The sequence below is a fragment of the Glandiceps talaboti genome, chromosome 20 (genome assembly GCF_964340395.1).
Source record: "Glandiceps talaboti chromosome 20, keGlaTala1.1, whole genome shotgun sequence".
Classification (NCBI taxonomy): domain Eukaryota; kingdom Metazoa; phylum Hemichordata; class Enteropneusta; family Spengelidae; genus Glandiceps; species Glandiceps talaboti.
The window spans coordinates 4,736,585-4,756,719 of record NC_135568.1 but is presented as its reverse complement, the minus strand read 5'-3'; the positions used below and the strand labels follow the sequence as shown (position 1 = coordinate 4,756,719).

General features: G+C 36.3%; 1 protein-coding gene across 1 annotated transcript in view; it reads left to right on the top strand.

Annotated features, from left to right (window-relative positions):
* The window catches only part of LOC144450883 (uncharacterized), a 31,325-nt gene extending 16,635 nt beyond the window's left edge, over positions 1–14,690 (top strand). The window contains exons 2-8 of the mRNA XM_078141629.1: positions 5,333–5,488; positions 8,786–8,911; positions 9,836–9,955; positions 11,949–12,068; positions 13,149–13,289; positions 13,455–13,594; positions 14,181–14,690. Coding sequence (XP_077997755.1) covers positions 5,333–5,488; positions 8,786–8,911; positions 9,836–9,955; positions 11,949–12,068; positions 13,149–13,289; positions 13,455–13,594; positions 14,181–14,231 — 854 coding nt within the window. The 3' untranslated portion in view covers positions 14,232–14,690. The remainder of the gene's footprint in view (positions 1–5,332; positions 5,489–8,785; positions 8,912–9,835; positions 9,956–11,948; positions 12,069–13,148; positions 13,290–13,454; positions 13,595–14,180) is intronic.
* The last annotated feature ends 5,445 nt before the right edge of the window (positions 14,691–20,135 follow it).

The following is a 20,135-nucleotide window of genomic DNA, read 5'->3' as shown; positions in this document are numbered from 1 at the left end:
ATTATATTTTCTCTGTTTGATCCCTTGAATATTTAATGATTGCGAGCTACGTGTTGCTGTATTTCACGCGGAAACATTCTCACGGCTTTCCTATAGGCATCATTACACCTTTCCACTACATAACATCCATGTAACTTTCTAATATAGTACGGAGGACGTGACGTTGCCAATGCAATATCACAAAAAATGGGCACACTCATGATCATGCCTTTACAGAATCTATGAATGCTGCACATAGGTACTTTCAAACATGAATACACATTATAAATTGATGTGCCGTAAATCCCAGCTACCATATTCTTCTCCCTTTCCTATTCAGATGTTCCTTGGGGATATTGAGGATTATTATAATATCTTTCGTCCTGAATATTAATATTAAAGATGATATTGCATCTGATATTCTCACGACGCAGTCAATTCACATCACGCAAAGATTTTTTAATCCGTACCATTGTAACAAGCTCGTCCGCTAGTCTAGGCCTAATAATTGTTATCTTTTTGTAAGTTTGTAACTTAATAAGCGTTCAAAATCATGAGAAAAAATATATTAACTAGTGTTGGTAAACATATTAGTGTTCAGCACTCACATTTTGTATTCTCTTGAATATTTTACAAAGGGACGCTTACGTTTTAACTCCCAAATTTGCATCGCAACCGTTACTGAATGTATAGCAAAAGTCCATGGATACACATTTGAACAAATATTTTAAGACACACTGTTGAATTAATTTTTAAAAAAAAAAGATAAGAAGAAAGAAACGAAGCAGGTGTGTGATTTTTACTATTTTACATAAACCTGATTCAGCTTATTTCTCATAAATGAAGTGGAGAGGTGTTAAATGTCACAGAAAAAAAAGTTTTCAGATCAATTTGCGGGAAATGGTGCTTACATAAAGGCTTGAAAAATAGAAAATCGCTGACTAGTAGTAAGTCTGACAATCAGGGAAATTAATTCTGACTAACTCGGAATCTATAGAAATGCGCATAATTCAGCCGAGGAAGAAAGGATACAGACCGAATGGGTGTTCATGTGTTGATCTCATTCCTTAATGTTTTTCCCATTTGGCCAAGGAAACCATGACCGACCTAAGGTGCCTTGTCACTTTGAACCAAATTAACAAAAACCTTTGATGATGGGTGTTTTCCAGCAAAATGAAGAATGTTTTGGAATAACATAATTACACGTATTAAATGCGCACGCATACTTTCATAAGAAAAGCGGGAAGAGTTATGATGGTAATGAACTTTTTAAAACACTTCGAACATCGCAGAATCAATGACGTAGATGCAGAACGATTGGGTATAAATTTCATATTTTTGGTTCGAACGCGAACAGCAAGTATGTGTGTTTGTACTTTTTATTTTCTAGTCTTTGTACATGTTTATTGAAATCTCAACGTTTGATACCCATGGATTTGGATTAGTGCTATCTTACTAGTGTCATCAAAATAACCGATCGTTCCTTTGTTAATGAGGACCCACTTTTTCTGTTCATTTGTCAGACAAATGTCAGACAGCTGTTTTTCACACCCAAAGTTTAATCCTAATCCGACATCAGTCTTTTAATAGTGTGTTCATATATTTCACCGATATGAGGAGAGAATTAGATATTATTCTTCAATGCCTTTCTTCAGTCAGCCATGGAAAATACAAGTGACTTAAGGGGCCTTGCCAATACGGGTCGCGAGACGAGTAGTAAACAATACCCAAGGTTGCCAGTATTTTCCGTTCCGATTGAATGAAGAACATTAACAATATCACTAATGATAGAATTTGGGAAAATATTGGCGATTTGGAACGTTTTGATGTTGAGAGCATCCCAATACCAGTGACGAAGACTTGGGTTTTCGTGATATGAGTACTGTCTGTCCTGAGACAGTAATTTACACATAAATATCAGTAGGACTAGGAATTGTCATATAAATCGTAAAACCATCGGCACACATTCTTATTTCACCTATATCGACTACATTCTTTATAGGACTTTCGATCATGAAACAATTAACTTTCAAATTCTTGTTTGTTCAGTGGCTTAAAAGAAGGTCGTTATCACCTCAGCATATAATACAACTGCAGACTGAAAATGCGATTACTTTCTGTCTAAGACAAGAGGAATGTTTTGGATAGAGCTGTTTGTCATTGATGAGCCATCAATTCGTAGTCGTGACTATTTTTATACTTGTAATGTATAGAAACAAACAGTCACGTTTTCCTCGAGAGTGCTGTTCGTGATGGAATCGTGATCATAACAACTGTCATGTAATTTGATTATATCCGCTACAGAACACTCTAGCGTGCTATTAATGCTTACAAACCTGGCATAAATAATACACTTAAACGACGTTGATGACGTCTAAGTGATTCGGACGAAACCTACAAGGCAACGTAGTCGCTTCAAAAAAGTAGATAACATCACTATTAGTTACTACACTAAATTGTCATGGTTTGTAGTAATACTATTTATAATGGTATAAGATATTTTGCAAGAGTTTCTTCTCATACAGTCACGAGATAACGGGAAAACATACAATATTACAAAATACACATTAACAGTTAGATACTGTCGGACAAAATACAAAAAAGTAGTACAGGAAAGAAAGTAAATATGAGATGAGTTCCTATAGTAAAGTTAGGTTTAGTAAAGTTGGAATTCTTTTAGAAGGACTAGAGAGTTTAACATGTTTGACCATCGAATATGGATGGATTGTTCCCAAACAATTACTGTTGAACAGAAAACCAGTGTTAATACCTTTAGTCTGTTCTGTTGAATAATTACATGTACGTGTTGTAAGAATTTCAAGATGGAATGAAAGTATGAACATTTTATGAGTAGTATAACAACTACAACTTGGCCATACCACAACCACCACCACCACCACCACCACCACCACCACCACCACCACCACCACCACCACCATAAATCATCATCACCACCACCACCACCACCACCACCATAAATCATCACCACCATCACTACCACCCCACCACTACCGCCGTCACCATAAACCACCACCATCACTATCACCACCAAATCAACATCACCGTACCACCACTACCACCACCACCACCACCATCACCACCACCACCGTACCGCCACACTAAACCACCGCCACTTGCAGCTACATCATCACTATTATTATTACTTCTGAATAATGATATCATTACAACAGAGCAGTTTGCGAAGAATATATTTTTGGCAGCTTTGGCTGCAACTGCGTTATCGTAAACCTCTTGTCTTTTTACGGCACAATCCAAGACGTACCCGCCAAGAGGACAAATATCCTCCAGCTTTTGAAAATATGCAACTGGAACGTTTTTGGAAACTTTTGTTAAATATAAAAGTTATCGATTTCCTTGCACACAAGACGAAGAATCCCAACTCAGCTTTTCTTTCATTATTTCTAAAGTACAGGAACAAGCTTTCTCATGGGAACGTTATACTATATGATTTATATGACTCTCATACATTTAGGGAGGTCTGGATTACACAATGTCACACAAGCTCAATATACAATATTCTATTCTTAGCACTGATCAACGTCATGGCCATCTGAACTGTATATTGATTGATGTCACTAATTACCTAAAAAGATTATTCTAATAGATGAAGGGTCTAATCCATTTAAACACTTCAATCAACTCTCTTTCCGGCAGATGTATCGCTGAATTGTAATTTCACTATGCCCTGCGTGGGATAAATATTGCGGAAACTGATAAGATAGAAAGTCGTATCAATTAGTATTAATTATTAGTAATTGGATGGACTATCTGTGTACAATAAATTGTATTCTCCATCTGTGTATATACAGCCTATCAAAATAACAACAGATCTCTTTGAAAAAAAGTCCCTCCCTCGTCTTTTCTCAGCGAATGTGAATCCGCAATACTCCTGGTGCTACGAGTGTAGCAGATTTTCAAAACCAGCGAGTAGACAGACAACACACATTCGACAATTTTCTCATTCCTATACTCAATTGTATGAGATTTCCAACATATTTTTTCGCCGACCAACCGTTCTTGTTTTAGATTCTGCCAGTGCTACTATGTTTTTAATTTTTTTTTTTACACATTAAGGGTATGTATACGTACGTGTACCGCTGTCTCTCTCTCCCCACCCCCTTCGATCGACTCGACTCGACTCGACTTGTGTAGAATTTTGACTTTGAATAGACCTCTTTGACCCCATATTTTGGACAATGTGGTTTTCAAGTTGGCGAGCTTTCACATTTTCTGAGACTTTTTAAGGTAGTTTTCAAGTTGGCGATTTCCCGAGGCTTTTGACCCCTATTTTTCGGTCTGAAATGAGATTTTTGCCCTATTTTTTTTTTTTATCGTTGTCAGGTTTTTGCTTGTTATTTGAAACCACCAGGGTACACATGTACCCATTACCCAGACAAGTACCATAGGGACATGTAGTATATCTTAGATTGTTGCTCAAAATATAATAACGTTGCGACTTGAATATATTGCCCCTACCTGTACCTCAAAATTGTAACCGAAAAGTTGTATCATAGTATAGGGTGCATTGATGCATTCGTAGTAGCGGCATTCGTGTGATATTTTCTTAGGAAAACAACAGTTTGAGCAATACTACGCGTGCCAATGCGCCCCATCCCATCCCTGGGCTTTGGGTATTGGAAAAAAATCGGCAGTCGCTGTAATTGCCATTCTCATATGAGAAACTATCCCTTGAAGTTGTTGACTAAAGAGACGAAGTTAAACCAAACTACTCTAGATTACTTTATTTTATCAAGTATTACCACCGAGTCTAGTTATGAATTACTTTTACATTTACTAACACTGTACTTGTATATACACATTCCGTGATAGTACATGGACAAGAAACTTGAATAGTCTTCACGATGTTTTGCACTGTACAGAATTACCCGTGATATCAAACACAAAACTGTCCATATTGTTGCGTAATGCAATTCGATATATTGTAATAAACAGTATCTTACTGTATACCAACACATTGCTATCTCTTGCAACCATTACAGATCTTAATATAATATTATAGAGTTTGCTTCTATTTAGACAAAAGTTTATCAGTTGTAGTAGACTGAAACAAGTGTCTTGAGAGAGAGAAATTAAGTGCTATATTCTTCAAATGTTTTGAGTTTATTATTCACTGTAGTTATTTGAAGGGTCAATTTTCTAAGTATCGTCTACATCTATATACATCCGCATTGTAAAACGACCACGGACGATCACTAGCAATGTTCCAGACAAATAAATACATAACATATTTTTTCTTTGTGACAGTAAGACTTGCAAAGTTTTCACAATCACTCAATGTATTGAAGGGTGTCATTTTTTGGTTGTCTCTTAGAACTAGAGAAGGGCGAGAACCAAAACTCGGCACTCTGTGGAACACGACAGTACAGATGTCGGAATGAAGACGAGACGCAATCGCAATGTGTGGAGGATTGGATGCGATGTGATGGAAGCTTTGACTGTGATGATAGATCCGATGAACAAGACTGTGGTAAGTTAAAATAATATATATACATTAAATTCTCTCTCCTCAATTCCATAATATATGTATGAAACTGGGTGGTTTCAACAAAACTCAACTCAAAGGGTTTCAAAAAGTTCTGACTAGCTTTTAGCTTTTTTTGGCTTTTGGCTTTAGTTGTAGATTTTGGACACGAGTCACTATTGGAATATTTTGTTGGGATGTTCTTCTCAGCTTAATATTCATAAATACGCGTGGTTATTCCTTTGTTGCAGCTAGATAGGTTTTCATTGTACGTCTGTTATGGAGTTTTATGAATTATCAAACCCACAGTGCCTGTTCTGCGGTTATAAGCTTATCTTTTACGAGCGGTGCTTTTGTTGTTCTCACCAAAGCCCACGGAAACATAACTTTTGCATTCGTGCCGAGTGTTAGAGCTCTGTGTACAGCCCAGGAGCCTACTGAATACGTCAATTTTATTTTTAATTTGAAATATTTAGTTTAATATTCTGATTACTAATATTGTAGGAGAGATGCAGCTTATATATAATACATTTTTTATGGGCGCAGTTATATTATTCAATAGATGCTCTGGATAATACACTTGGCAAGCAGAATAAATTGATTTAGGTATATCACTATGTGATAGTTAACATTAGAACGGTAAAACAAACTAAACAGTTCATCTCTAGAAAAAACAATCCCCGTTTAGATTTCGTTTATAAGACTCCATTGCATATTGCATACACTTTGTGGTATTTACGTGTTGCAACTTCCATCTAAATACTGGGCACGGGAATTAGACAAGAAATACAGCAATGTATTATTTTTGACCTCACATTACTTGTTATTGAATGTCAGCAATGTTCTAAGTAAAAGAAACCTACTATATGTGCAAGTACAAGAGCTCAGAAATCATAAGTGTTTAATCCTATGTAGGAAGAATTCAGATGTGACCTTTCTTTTGGTATTATATTTGACCTTGGCCCTGACAGTTAAAATGGCCGCCATATTTACTACAAACTGTTGTACATAGAGACTCAATCTATTCGTAAGTGTCTAGGCTACTTCTATATTATCGTGTAGGGGTTTGACTTTTGACAATGTTAGTTAAATTCATAGTCGGTTATTGCATATTAATATTTTCATTTGCATATTATGTTAATGAATTCGCTGCGCTCTGGCTGATTGTAGAAACATTTTGGTGTTTAAGTTAAACTTTCTTTCAGATCTCGTGCAGAGATGATAGAGAACAAAGGTGCTAATATCATGTACAGTTTGGTGTCAAAATACACCATTTGTACACTAGCGCAGTAATAAAAAGTCAAAGAGACATAATTCAAGTGTCTTACCTTATTATTTAACCTTCCTGGTAGCATCGCATAGCTGGCCTTGACTTTGACTTATTTGACCTTGAACTTGACCTGAGTGAAAATTTAAAAGGCAAAGTAATTAGTCACACATAAATAAAGTGTTTAAAGCTGTAAGTGAACATATGGTTTTTTTTAATGTTTGGTAGATACAATAACTTTCCACCCTAGACACTTTAGCATCAAATTTTCGTATCTATATACATAATAAATCAGATCAAATCAAATCAAATCAAATTGATTTTTGGCCCGCAGCCAAAAATCACCACCCTCAACTTCGATCGCGATTTAAACTTGTTATTGCAATACTAATGGATAAGACCGACGACCACTGATTAACATGTACAATGTCTGATTATTGGTACTTTTCAGTGAATATACCGAGGATGTCTGAGGGAAAACCGACACCACAGTTAGACACTAATGCAGTTTTGACATGGTGACAGATTCAAAACAAAGCTTTCGCTCAAGATTTAAACTTGACACTACACCATCTACAGATAAACTTAGGCTGATTATTAATTAAGAGATACAATGTCTTTTTCATCGTCGCAAACCACGGCCTCCTTTACGGCACAGTCTAAAACGCGCCGTCCAGAGGTATGGCGGAAGAAATAACAGCTGTGATTACTGAGAATGTGTCTTTTTATAAGTACCAATTATCAGTGAATATATCTTTGATGAAAAAATGTCCCAGTTGCAGATAGTGCAGATTTAAGGGGAGTAGAAATTAAGGATATATGGGACGCGCATTAACGCCTACCGTGAAGATATGCCTTTTTAGTATTGATCCAAGAAATTCGATATGTCGTGAGTGAAAGAACAAGAATGCTACCCTTAGTAAGCTCTGTACAAAACCGACAAGGTTATTAATTCATATTTAACGTAACATGATGATTTCAGCATCATATCAAGATATTAAAATTGCAGAAAAACACAGACTTTTGAGCTGCCAAGTATCGCCACATGACAAGTCTTTTTGACAAGTATAGTAATACTAAGGGGTTTAATAATGTTGTAGGGGGGACTCTGTGAACTTCATTGGAAAAAAAAGCTTTAAGTTACATCTACTATGTTTCTTGTTTTTTGAGTATTTACATTCTGTGAACTTCAATTCTATAACGCCTTTAAATTAAGAAAACACTTGTAGAAAGTGTGAAATTAATCAGAAATTCAAACAGTGTGTGTGTACTTAATGATTTTCGATACACGAAGGTTTTAACATTTGTGTTTTTCGGAAAGTCGGGTTGTTCTTTTACTTTAATTACTTTCGATACACCAAGTGCTAAACACTTATATTTTGCGTTTATATATGCCAGACCGTGTAGTGATGAAATCATCATTCATCTCGTTGGAGGTTAAATAGCCACTTTGCTTCGTTCCGTTTACCGCGTCGAAAAACACTTGCCTCAAGGCTGACACCACAAAATGTAACATTGCTGTGGTATATCGTAGAAGCAGTCGGTTTAATAGGTTTTTCAAGCAATAATGCCATTTCCTTTAACATTGCCCACCTTATTTCCGGATATGTACACATTTTAATAGGTTTTGCATTACTCACCTCTGCGGGTGACAAGGAAGCATTCAAGACTTACACACCTGAAAGGTTCTGAAACACTTATGTTTGATGCCAAAAGAAATCAATACACCATTGACGTCAGTTAGTTACCATGGTAACGATTACATTTTTGTAACCAAGTACATCTATTTCAGAGATGTGTGTATTCACATCGTGTTTATAGTTATCTGAAAATCTAGCTATCACATTTTCTACAGAAAACATTGAACAAAGTAGTGAAAATTGTCAAACATTAAAATTGTGAGAACTATTTTCCCTGTTTGTTTTCGTAAGTTCAACATGCCCTTAATCCCCCTCCCTCCATTAGAGGACTAAATTTTGCTACCTGACCAATTTTAATGTTTGTTTTTGTTTTTGTTTTTGTTTTTGTTTTTTCAGCGAATTATACCTGTCATAAGGGTCTTGTGAAATGTAAAAGCCAATTACAGTGTATAGCCAGGGAATGGTTGTGTGATAGATATGTGGACTGTTTTGATGGCTCTGATGAAGTATCAAAATTTTGTGGTAAGTTGAATATAACACCATCAGTGACATAATGAGGAAAGGTGATACTATTTTATTAGCACCACTTGAGTGGAAATGGAAGCGGATTCCTTTTCAGCAGTGCTAGACAAGACCCAGAATTAACTTCAAGTTGTGCTACCACACTCATATTGAACAGTTAGGATTCTCCTTACATGAAAACAATTGGTGCTGCAAAAAAAGATGAATGCTGCACATTCTCGAAACTGTTTTGTTATGTAAAATGCCTTAATCATAATGAACGGTATCTAATCAGCCGTGGGTAAACATAGTTTAATGTAGTTGTAAGCTTATACATAGTATGATGCAATGTGGAGGGTCTATGATAGATCCAACCAAACTGAAAAAAAATCCAGCGACCAGTGCAATCACTATTTCAACCTTTTACTGTACTATTTGTGGATACAATAGACTTTTAATGAAATTTTACAGTAAATAAATTCTTGTTGGTTGGTTGGTTTAAGAAATAATACTCAAGTTACAGCTATTGCAGCTTACTATACTAAAGATTGACTAAAGTGATAATCGTGATCCCTGTATAAGAACATTTCTACTCTGACTGAATCCCAAAATGACAACTATATGCTGGTCTGACAATAGAAATAACCACTTAATATAATAAGGAAACCCATTGATGAGGACGATTTGACTGGAAATCCCTAAATATGAGCCTGCATAATACATGGGTTGGTGTTTTGAACTCGGGCTACACACCCGCCGTCTGAAAATGTTTGAGTGCCCCCCTACCCCACCGTTAATGGTCTCGATTGCTGATTTCGGGTACATGTTGTACACGAATGTTTTGATAGCGGTTCTCAACAAATGCGTCTATCTCTAGCAGTACTGTTGTGTCGCTTTCATTTTGCTGCTCGATTAATTTTCAATGTATATTGTATCATTTTACAGAAAGCATGGAATGTGCAACTGGTATGGTCAAATGTGATGACGACAAACAATGTTACGAGAATAAATGGACGTGTGATGGCGTACTCGACTGTGCTACAGGCTCCGATGAAAAAAATTGTCGTAAGTATAGTAACAGGAGAAACTGTTTGCATTGTGTGGTACACGAAGAGGGGATATGTATCCCATGTTTGGTTGAATGTGATTAACAGGAGGGTAAACATAAAGTGTAGATTTGCAGGTGGTTAAAAATGTGTTAAGTTTTCAGAATAGCTGTGAACACTATTTCTGACTTTAATGTCTCAACGTTTCGACGTAGTAACATCCGCGCGAAAGTCGTCGGGTGAACTGAATTAAACTCAAGCCGAGAAAAGCATAGCATAAGATTTATACTATCATAGTACTCGACTCGTCGGTTTTAAATTGTTTGGATGTTTGCCAAGAACTCGATGTCCCATATTCGATGAAATTGAGTATCTGCACTTATACTACAGCGGAGTAATTTGTTAGATTTATTGTTGCTTCAGATATATTACTGTCAGAACAGGTTATTCGCTTACGTTTGATGAACTTGATTTAACCCCAATCCCTCCAAATTACTTTGATACAAATATATGGGTTGGCTGTACAGTCAATCGTATCCTGCTGTACTTGTACAGACGATAGCAACAGTTCTCTATCTCTGTATATGTGTTGAACTATTGAGTTAAAATTATTTTGAGGAAATTAATAAAATGGGGTCTGTTCGAATTCAGGGACATTGCCAGACATAGAACATAAAAAATGTGCCGTAAAAGTTCGCGATACACAAACCATGAACTTGTAGGTATTCGCCTAACCGATTAATTACGTTGATTTTTGTGGACGCTGAAATGAAGAAACCGTAGCAGGTAACAATCTTAATAAGGTTGCCCATAAACGAATGTTACTATGAAATGTGATTAACCTGATGGTAAAGTAAGGAGTCTGCATGAAATAAGGAGTCTGCATGAAAGCGACCGAAGACAACGAGAGACAGTGTGCAATTTTATAGAAATGCATGCTGATATCACTTTCGTCACTTTGCAACTTGGGTGGCTTCAGAAAAACGCGTACGGAAATACGATTTCCGCAAAGAATAGTAGTCACACTAGCTAATGATTGAAAATACTGCTGGACGAACAACTATAGGTTGAGTTATGTACAGGAAAACCTATATAGTATCGTTTTGAGGAAACGTCGATTTCCTGAAGTTCATAATTATGGTTAACTTAAACTTTTCTCCTCTACCGAGATACTTTTACGATGTCATTTAATTTCCTGAAGTTTGTCACCATGGTTACATGTTAAACTTCTCTCTTTTGTCGATATGTTTTAGAGGAATAATAAATTTTGTCACTCAATCATTCCATTTCTATCTTGAAAAACAAGAAGCTTATCAACGTAAGTAAAGTCGCGTCGTACGAATATAGTCTTTTAATGCTTGGTTTAGCTGATATTTTGCTCTACATAATACCCAGGTGTATCACTGATGGATGAAAGTCCTCCACAATGATTGGTCTATGTCTTTCTCTACCCAGGTGTACCATATTTAAATCGATGTATTTACATAATTATGAATGCGATTTTAGTAGACGTGCTGTTTTTTGGATTTAAATAAAGGACTGTTTATTATGGCACATTATATAAAAAGGCGATATGAGTTACGAAACATAGTGTTTGGGAGAAAGGGGCCCGGGGTGTCATAATATCTGTGTAACTATATCGTTCAGGGTTTTTCGTATGTTGGAGTGGGTGCACGGGAGTGGACATCATATGATGAGTGGGACAGCACTTCTTACCATATCTCAATCGGGGAATCTACGAAAATCTGTTACTTCTACTTCTAAGATGCCGGTCATTTTGAACTGGCGTAAACAACAATATATATATATAAAAAACTTTCTATATTCTACATATACTAGGTATGCATATATGTAGGATACGGGTATGCGGCAGTAGTCTGTGTATGTCACTATCTATGACTACATAAGCGCTTCTTCTACTTGGTATAATATGTACTTAGTCTAGCGTAGTTTAATACACACTCAGCGACATAGAACAGGCTCGGTTTAACATGAAGATGTTTTGTTCCTAGATGCATACAAGTGTGATCCCGGTTGGGAGAAGTGTGCCGATGGCAAGCAGTGTGTCAACATGTCTTGGGTTTGTGATGGCAGGAAGTACTGTGCTGATGGCAGCGATGAACAGGATTGTGGTAATTTTCCCATCTCTGTTTCGTATTTTGAGTAAAAAGCACACCGTGATATAACCGTCTCAATTACATGCATGTCACGTACAAGCCAGATGGAAACTGTATGCCTTCCGTAAGCGTAGGGCAAAAGCCCACAGTCGCTTGTGGGCTAATGTGTTATTCAGGGGTGGTCGTAATACAAAATAAGTGTTAATAGGCATGATTTCCAAATATTCAAAAAAAAAATACCGTCACCAGCGACCGTGACAAAGCCTTTAATGAGAGGTTTTATTTCGTAGCATAAATTTAGTTAACCAAATTTCAACTTTGTGTTCAATATGATTATGCATGTCAAATGGGCTTCCACATTTTTTCCAGAATATATTTCTTTTGGAGGAGGGTTGGAATGGGGAAGGGCATAGTTGGTGCCATTAGGTCAAGTAATTTTAGATACAACGCTATATTCGAACCAAATACACGGGGCCAGTCAGTAAAAAATGAAAGTTGCAATTGCTTTGAAATTGTAGTTTTTCTTCCTCCTAATTTCCATAAAATTATTAAGATTAGTGACAAACAAACCATATCAAAACAGTGAATCTGTTACTTTATTACGTTTGTTGGCGTTCAGCGATAAGCTAAGGGGTTGATATACTACTACGACATTACAATTGCCAGACATGTAGATCTTTCGAACGCTATTGTGAATATTTTCTGTATGAAATAAATTATTTTACACAGATTCTGGTATAAGGCTTAACACTTGATTTCAACCATTGACAAAAGGAAAGTTCGGGACATGGCAAAATGTTTCAACAATGCAAATATTTTCACGAATTATTTTGGATAAATATCACGGTTACTGTAAAGGTACTATAGGAGATCGTGGGTATGGCAAAGACAATAACAGGGATGGAGAGGCAAATGAATGAAACATTCATATCATGTATATGCCTAGCAACTAGACCACACCCATAGGCATGTCGATAAAAATTAATGAAATATACACATATATGCCTAGCAACAAGACCATACCCTTTGTAATAGACAAATGACAGTATATCTTGCAAAGTCAGATAAAAAGTTGCAATCTTCTCTTCTCTGTAGGATATGAAGCCGATATGGACTGGACATTGTGTCTTGAAGGTGTTACAAGCCCCTGTGCCAATGGCAAACAATGCTTCATGAACAAACTACGATGTGATGGAATAGAAGCATGCAGTGACGGAAGTGATGAATGGGACTGTGGTAAGAGACTGGACACAAATTACAAGGGGGAGGGGAGGGGAGTTTTTTTTGGGGGGAGGCTCATCATTTTTCATGCAATCGTTTTTTGGAATATCGTTGTATTTGGTTCAGTGATATTTTTGATCATATATTCTAATGATATATTGAAACTGATGTTACCTACAGAACCACATGTCTGCGGTGAAGAGATGGTGAAATGCATGAATAACAAACAGTGTATATATTTGGAATGGTTATGTGATGGTGAAGTTCAATGCGATGACGGCAGTGATGAGGCGTTATGTGATAATGTTGCCCCTGAAACGGTGAGATATCATATTTAACCACGGCGAACCAAGTCTTAGCTAGTTATGTTTACGACAAAACAAACAAACAAACAAAACAAAATAAAACAAAACAAAACAAAAATAACAAACATGTCACCATTGACAAAATGACAGATGACGGACTTGTACGACAGAGTAATTACGAGAATTACCCTCCATAATCACCCTAAATGAAATGGTTCTAGCTAGAATCACCACTTACATCTCTGCAGTGACCATATCATATATAGGAAGACATATTGTAAGTGTAGTTGCATAGAACAATTTTTGATATTGACGTGTAATTACTTTTGAACCCTTCTTTCGTATCTAAAATCCAAACTCGGCCAAGGAAGTTAACTCCTTGTGCAAGATTTCTAGTATCCATTTACTCCTGAATAATCTTGCTTTGACATTGCATCTTGAAATATCTTACACCGACACTGGTGTCATTGGGCTAAGATCATGCCTTTGAATAAGTTTAGTATTTAGTCTTAATTTTTCACTCGTTAATGTGTCATATTCACTCATCATCATCATCATCATCATCATCATCATCATCATCATCTCTCTCTCTCTTTTACAGTCGGACCATGGCTCTGCTAGCGAAGATGAAGAAATCATATCTTTTGTATAAGAACTGTGAAGGAAAGAAATATTGGAATGAAACCAATCGTAGACTGTGCACGACCTTCCATATCATTAAACGGTTTAATTCTATTTCAATACTCCCTAAGTCAACACTAAAAGACATTTACAGACGATTAATTCGAAGACTGATTTTTACACAATTTCATTAGAGATGTAGTCCACTGAAATATTTTATCTGTATTCTGTAAATTTTGCTGAGAAAAGTGTAAGTTTTAGTGGTAAAACTAAATCTAAATACAGATATTTATATATTTATGATTGGAAAAAAACTATCCTTTCACCAAAAGCCTTATATTTGTAAAGAAAAAAACCCTTAGAATTACTTGTAGTTTAAGCTTTCTCATGTATTTTACTGCTAACTTTTATTAAGTATAGTACACTGTCATTGTAAATTCGATGGGAAAAGTACCTGCTAGCAGAGCAAGCAATAAAACTCCCATGAAGTCCTCCTGATTAAGTATCGCTTTATTTTTTCTATATGTGTGGGTATCTCAGTTGGCACAGTTCTGGACTGACGAAGACCTGGGAAGTCACCAGGACAGCCTTATCTATATGTTTCTCAGGACCAGACCGACCCCATATATCCTCATTCTGACGAAATATTAAAAACGCGCCCTCTATGGCAGGGTTAGAAAAAAATCACAACGTCACTGGTTGTCAGATCAGATGGCAACCCCGCGAGCGAGTATCTGAGCCAAAATTATCGTTTATTTCTGAAATTCTGGAAATTTAATAAAACGGATAGTTCAAAGTTTCATTGTTACTTTAATTGTCATTTATAAGTCATTCAGACAGTTAAAAGTACAAGTATCACCAACCTGGATTGAGCTATGCTATCTAAGCATCGACCCTACACGTGTAGGTTCTATGATCTAAGATAATCATTCGTTTAAATAATGTATTTATTTGCACATATAACCATGGTAGGAATTGTCTAGTCTCCCCTAACATATATGCAATGTAGTTGATGCCCTTGTCATACCGTATCGTAAAATTTATGGAAGATCCACCCCTCAACAAAATGTTCTAATTATTCATCTACAACTGTTGCATCCAAGGTAGTTCACCGCGTTTTTGTCCTTAGGTCTTAATAATCCCCCCCCCCAAAAAAAAATAAAATAAATAAATAAATAAATAAATAAATAAATAAAAAAATAAAAATAAAAAAATAAAAAAAACACCTCGCCTTGCTTCGATATGGAAGTACACTCAACAGCACAGTCGCATTGTGGTTAATGTAATAATGACTCGCTGATAATTTCCGTACGTTTTGACAACTTGAGAAGCTAACACATGGAGATAATATATCAGACAAAATGCGAGTACGATACATATTTTTGAAAACGTCCTACATTTTGCATATTACTACACCTGCAGTGTGAAGTTATGTAGCACAGTCCAAGCAGTAACCGTGGCTAACAATCGGACTTACACAGACTATGGGCGGCGATAGTGATAACCCAGTGGTCAGTGAAATCCCGTAGGCTTTGGGGGGCACACAGAACCGATTTCAAGTCTTGTGAACAGAAACGTAAACATTTAAGAGTTCACAGGGATTCAATTTTACTCACCCCTCCTGTTCCTGAAATCGTGGAGAAGCCAAAACTAGGTTAATATCTGTACAAACGCCCTTAACGTACGGTGCCAACGGCATGTGCGCCCATCCAAATCAAATGGAAAAGTAATGGAAACACATGTTCCTCACGTGCCACATGATTATAATGAATTGACTAATCACTGGCCTGCTGCTCGCAATGACTTGTAATTTATGAAGACACCCTTAAACCAGATTGGCCAATTGTGACCACACACACAGGTGTGTTTCGATTCACAATGCAGTCTTCGTGGTTCGAAGTAAAGCGGGAAATTATTGTCTTAGCGTGACAATACTACTGCCAAATATGAGGCAAGCTTTGCATAGGTGTTATGTGCAACCTAGAGTTTAAGTGAAAGTGTGCGAGTATTTGTCAGTCTAGCATTGCCACCAGTACGTTGTGCATATCCACTTTTAATTTTACGAAATTATTTATGATTTCGTTTTGCATATCGCAGTTCTGATAGATCAGCTTTTTATTTTCGTTCCACAAATGTCGCCTTTCTGTAAAAAAGATGCCCGACTTTTTTTCAGTACATGTAGTATTGTTTTCTGGTACAGGTGTCCAGAACTTTTTTCCCAAGAATTGCGGGGGTTTTACTTCTTGTTTTTCCTGGTCGCTATGTGCTCGTTTTTTCGGCAACCATGCCATTACCTTCGTCCATGTGTATTATTTGGCGCCGGCAAGCAATTTGGTTTAACGGCTTTTAAATATGTTTTGTACTGTTCAATAAAGTTCATTTTGCGTGACCTGTAAACAAAGTTAAGTTTACTTACTTAGGCAACGCTTTCCCCTACTAGGACTTGCGTCATGTGTGTGTGAAGTCTGGATAAGACATGTTTGTTTACAGAAAATCGTGAAATCTGAAACAAAACGTTGCCTGGCTGGACAAAAATCTTACAAACATTGAAAGACCTATGGTCTGGAGCAATATAACTCTTAGTCTTACCAACATTGGTTCTTTGGTGCGACATACAATCAGATGAAAATCTGATGTAGTGAATACGGCTGGAGTTCATTATATAAATCACAATACCTCTATAAACTTAAGTTTTGTTATTGCCTTTCGTTTTTGATTTTTGAGAGTGAGCGGAAAAAACGCTCACATATGGAACAAAAATGACACGACAATGACATAGGAAACAAGTAAATGTAGAAATCGCGCCGTATTCGATGGGCGTGACATACGTAGCAACATTGCTACACTTTCCTTGTACCAATGGTGATCGATCGCTATCATGCTTCGTGTTGTACACTGGGCTAGGTATCAAGTTTTGGATAACTCCCTATTTTCTTTTAATCCTTGTCAAAAATATTGACAGAGAGTAGTGTTTAGAGGGGTTTGGAGCTTCTAACTTTGTTTACTTACTGTCAAAACACACACACACACGAACATACCATGTGTAATACCATAATGATAAATACAAATACCATCTCACTGTAAACATAAATAAACATAGTTGCCACTGCTATATCTTTTGGAGTGTGACTAGTGTACTGTCGTCCAAGAGTGCACGTTAAAATTCATACATCACAATAAGTGCGCGATATTTCGTTCTACACATGCGCATTGAAGCGTTGCTCTTCGTTCTTGCTGATGTGTACGTACGTACGTACGTGGGCGTTGTGTATTTCTTCAATTTTTGATACGTAGCTAGGTACTACTACTAGTGCGTACGCGTACGTAAGTCCTAGATAGTAAATATCTGTAAACCAGTGTAAAACTCCGCAGACTATCCCCATATCGTTATTATTTTCATTTTCTGAGTCAGTTTATGTTTCAATTTAGCACTCACATTGTCATTGTCAATAAACCGTAATTTGGCGTAAACTAAACGTTTTAGTTGCAATGCACTTGCGCATTGCATGCAGTGTACTTGCAGCTGCAGACGACAGAATAAAAAATTTGTAAACTCACCTCAGCCTTGAAAAAATTGGTTCCACTGAGAAAGTAGGCAGACTTTGAAACAGTTATACTTTGTGTCCTACTTCGTCCTATGTGGTGCATGTTAATATCACTCAAAAGTTTGAAATCTATCGTATATTCATGATACAAAAAATGTCACAGGCGGCGTCTGCTGCAGCTTTGACGACAAACAGACAGTCCAGAACAAATGCCCGGATGTTGAACAGCGCCGCCCGCGGCTATGTCGCGCATTTATTGTGATGATTCATATTCTAAGAGTAAATATCGCATTAGACGACAGAATGTTGTAAAAGTTAACGAGTCTCTTTATTGTTTTGTAACACTTGACACTAAAAGGGTTTACAAGTCATGTATAACATTTAGGAAAAAAGTATTGTCGATAAATCTCTGTTGGCAATGGGATTCCAAGATATCCTTATACCATGGCAGCAGGTACAAATGTACAAATAATGAAGATTTCCTCTTTTGTTGTTTCCATGGAAATTTTGAATGAATAGTCATATTTGGGATGAATGTTGATAAAAAAAAACTGGCTGATATTGGCAACAAACTTTACATTTTGCACAAATACTGAGATAAATTGCATCATCATGGACTTCAATACTCACATCCCGGCAACATTTCTGCAAATTCACATGACAAATGCATTCTCTCACATTGGGTTATATATCGCAATTAAACTCTGCAATTTAAGACAATACTGAGATGAGGTCATTTGAACTTTACACTATGAATATTTACACATCAGTTTCCAACAGGAATATGACCTTTCACCAGAGAAAGTGCCAATATCATGGATGTGCATGATGTGCTTAATACCACTGGTATAAAGCTTGCGAAATCACTTCCAATTTTTGTAAGAGGTTAGACAAATTCACATGTCTGACACTTACAACAGCATAAAACAATTCACTATTTCCTCAACAATCACAATATTCATGAACGCAACAATTATCAGTAAAATTGGTGAAAAACACAGGGCATGATCTCAACAAATGAATCTACTGTTGAAATAAAACAATGACAAAATATAACATATTTTATCCTATAATACACAACACCTCTGATTTGCAGTAATAAAGGTGACTGCATGCAGTATATGAAATAAAACTCTGCCACTGCTGTATAATCTGAATAGCTCCAACTTTTTGTAAATCTGATATACAAATACATTATATTAACTGTTTTTCTAGAGAACTGCTACAAGTACAATCTGTCAACAATACTTATACCCTGTGTTAAGTATATAAAATAGTCATATGATGGTGATACTGTAACCCATAATTTAAGCATGATAGGTCGGTGTATTAATCCTTTGAGCCTTACAGTTCAGATACTGGTTAAGCAGGCTGAATTATGAGATTGCACAGTGGAACAGCCCGACCTTGAGAGGGCTCAAAAATGTTATAGTGTATCCAATGTGATGCTAATAAAATAATTAACTCAACATATTTGGAATAATGATGGCATTGATAATGAAAATTCTGTCACATTTTGGTTAAAATGCAATACAAGCCAAGGCCACATCACAAAGTGAACTGATTTATACAATGACCTTATTTGGGCAATGAGTCCAGGGATGTAATATGGACATTTATTGCAGTGGTATAGCTTGTGGTTACTCTCTAGCAACATAAAGGACATGTTTATAACAAGGTTCCAATTCACGGTTTGTTTCAACAAACAATCTTGAAATGAGTCTGTGAATTGTTAAACTTTGTACATGAGGGAAAATTGATAGCCTCAAATAGTCAAGCTTTCAGATTAAGTTTCGCCCTGTGAGAGTAATAAAATATATTGTATTGTATTGTATTGTATTGTATTGTATTGTATTGTATTGTATTGTATTGTATTGTATTGTATTGTATTGTATTGTATTGTAAGCAAACTATTTGCAGTAACTAGTTGATGTGTATACAATTCTATGAAGCACACAAGTTAAATCAAATGATTAAATTTCTATGGAAACCAGATTTATACAATGACCATACTTTTGGTGGGGGACTAAAATTAACCAAAGTTTACATTGTTAAATAAACATGATTGATATAAAAGGTATTTCTAAGGAATCCACCTTAAAAAGTTAGTTTGTGAAAACAATAATATATAAGAAGATAAAAAGTATATTATTCAAAGCCAGTCAAAACGTAAAGGAAAGAAAGACATTGCATGCCCTTTTTGCACTATTCACCAGAGTGCACTGTAAAACAATTATGGGATATGAAAGTTTCCCTCACAATCACTATGCCCTCACAGGCCAACATAATAATTTCTTTTGTTTTAACTAAAAATAGCACACTGAAAAACAAACAGGCTTCTGGCAATTTAAGATTGGAATCAACATAACAAAGTACACAAAAGTGTAATG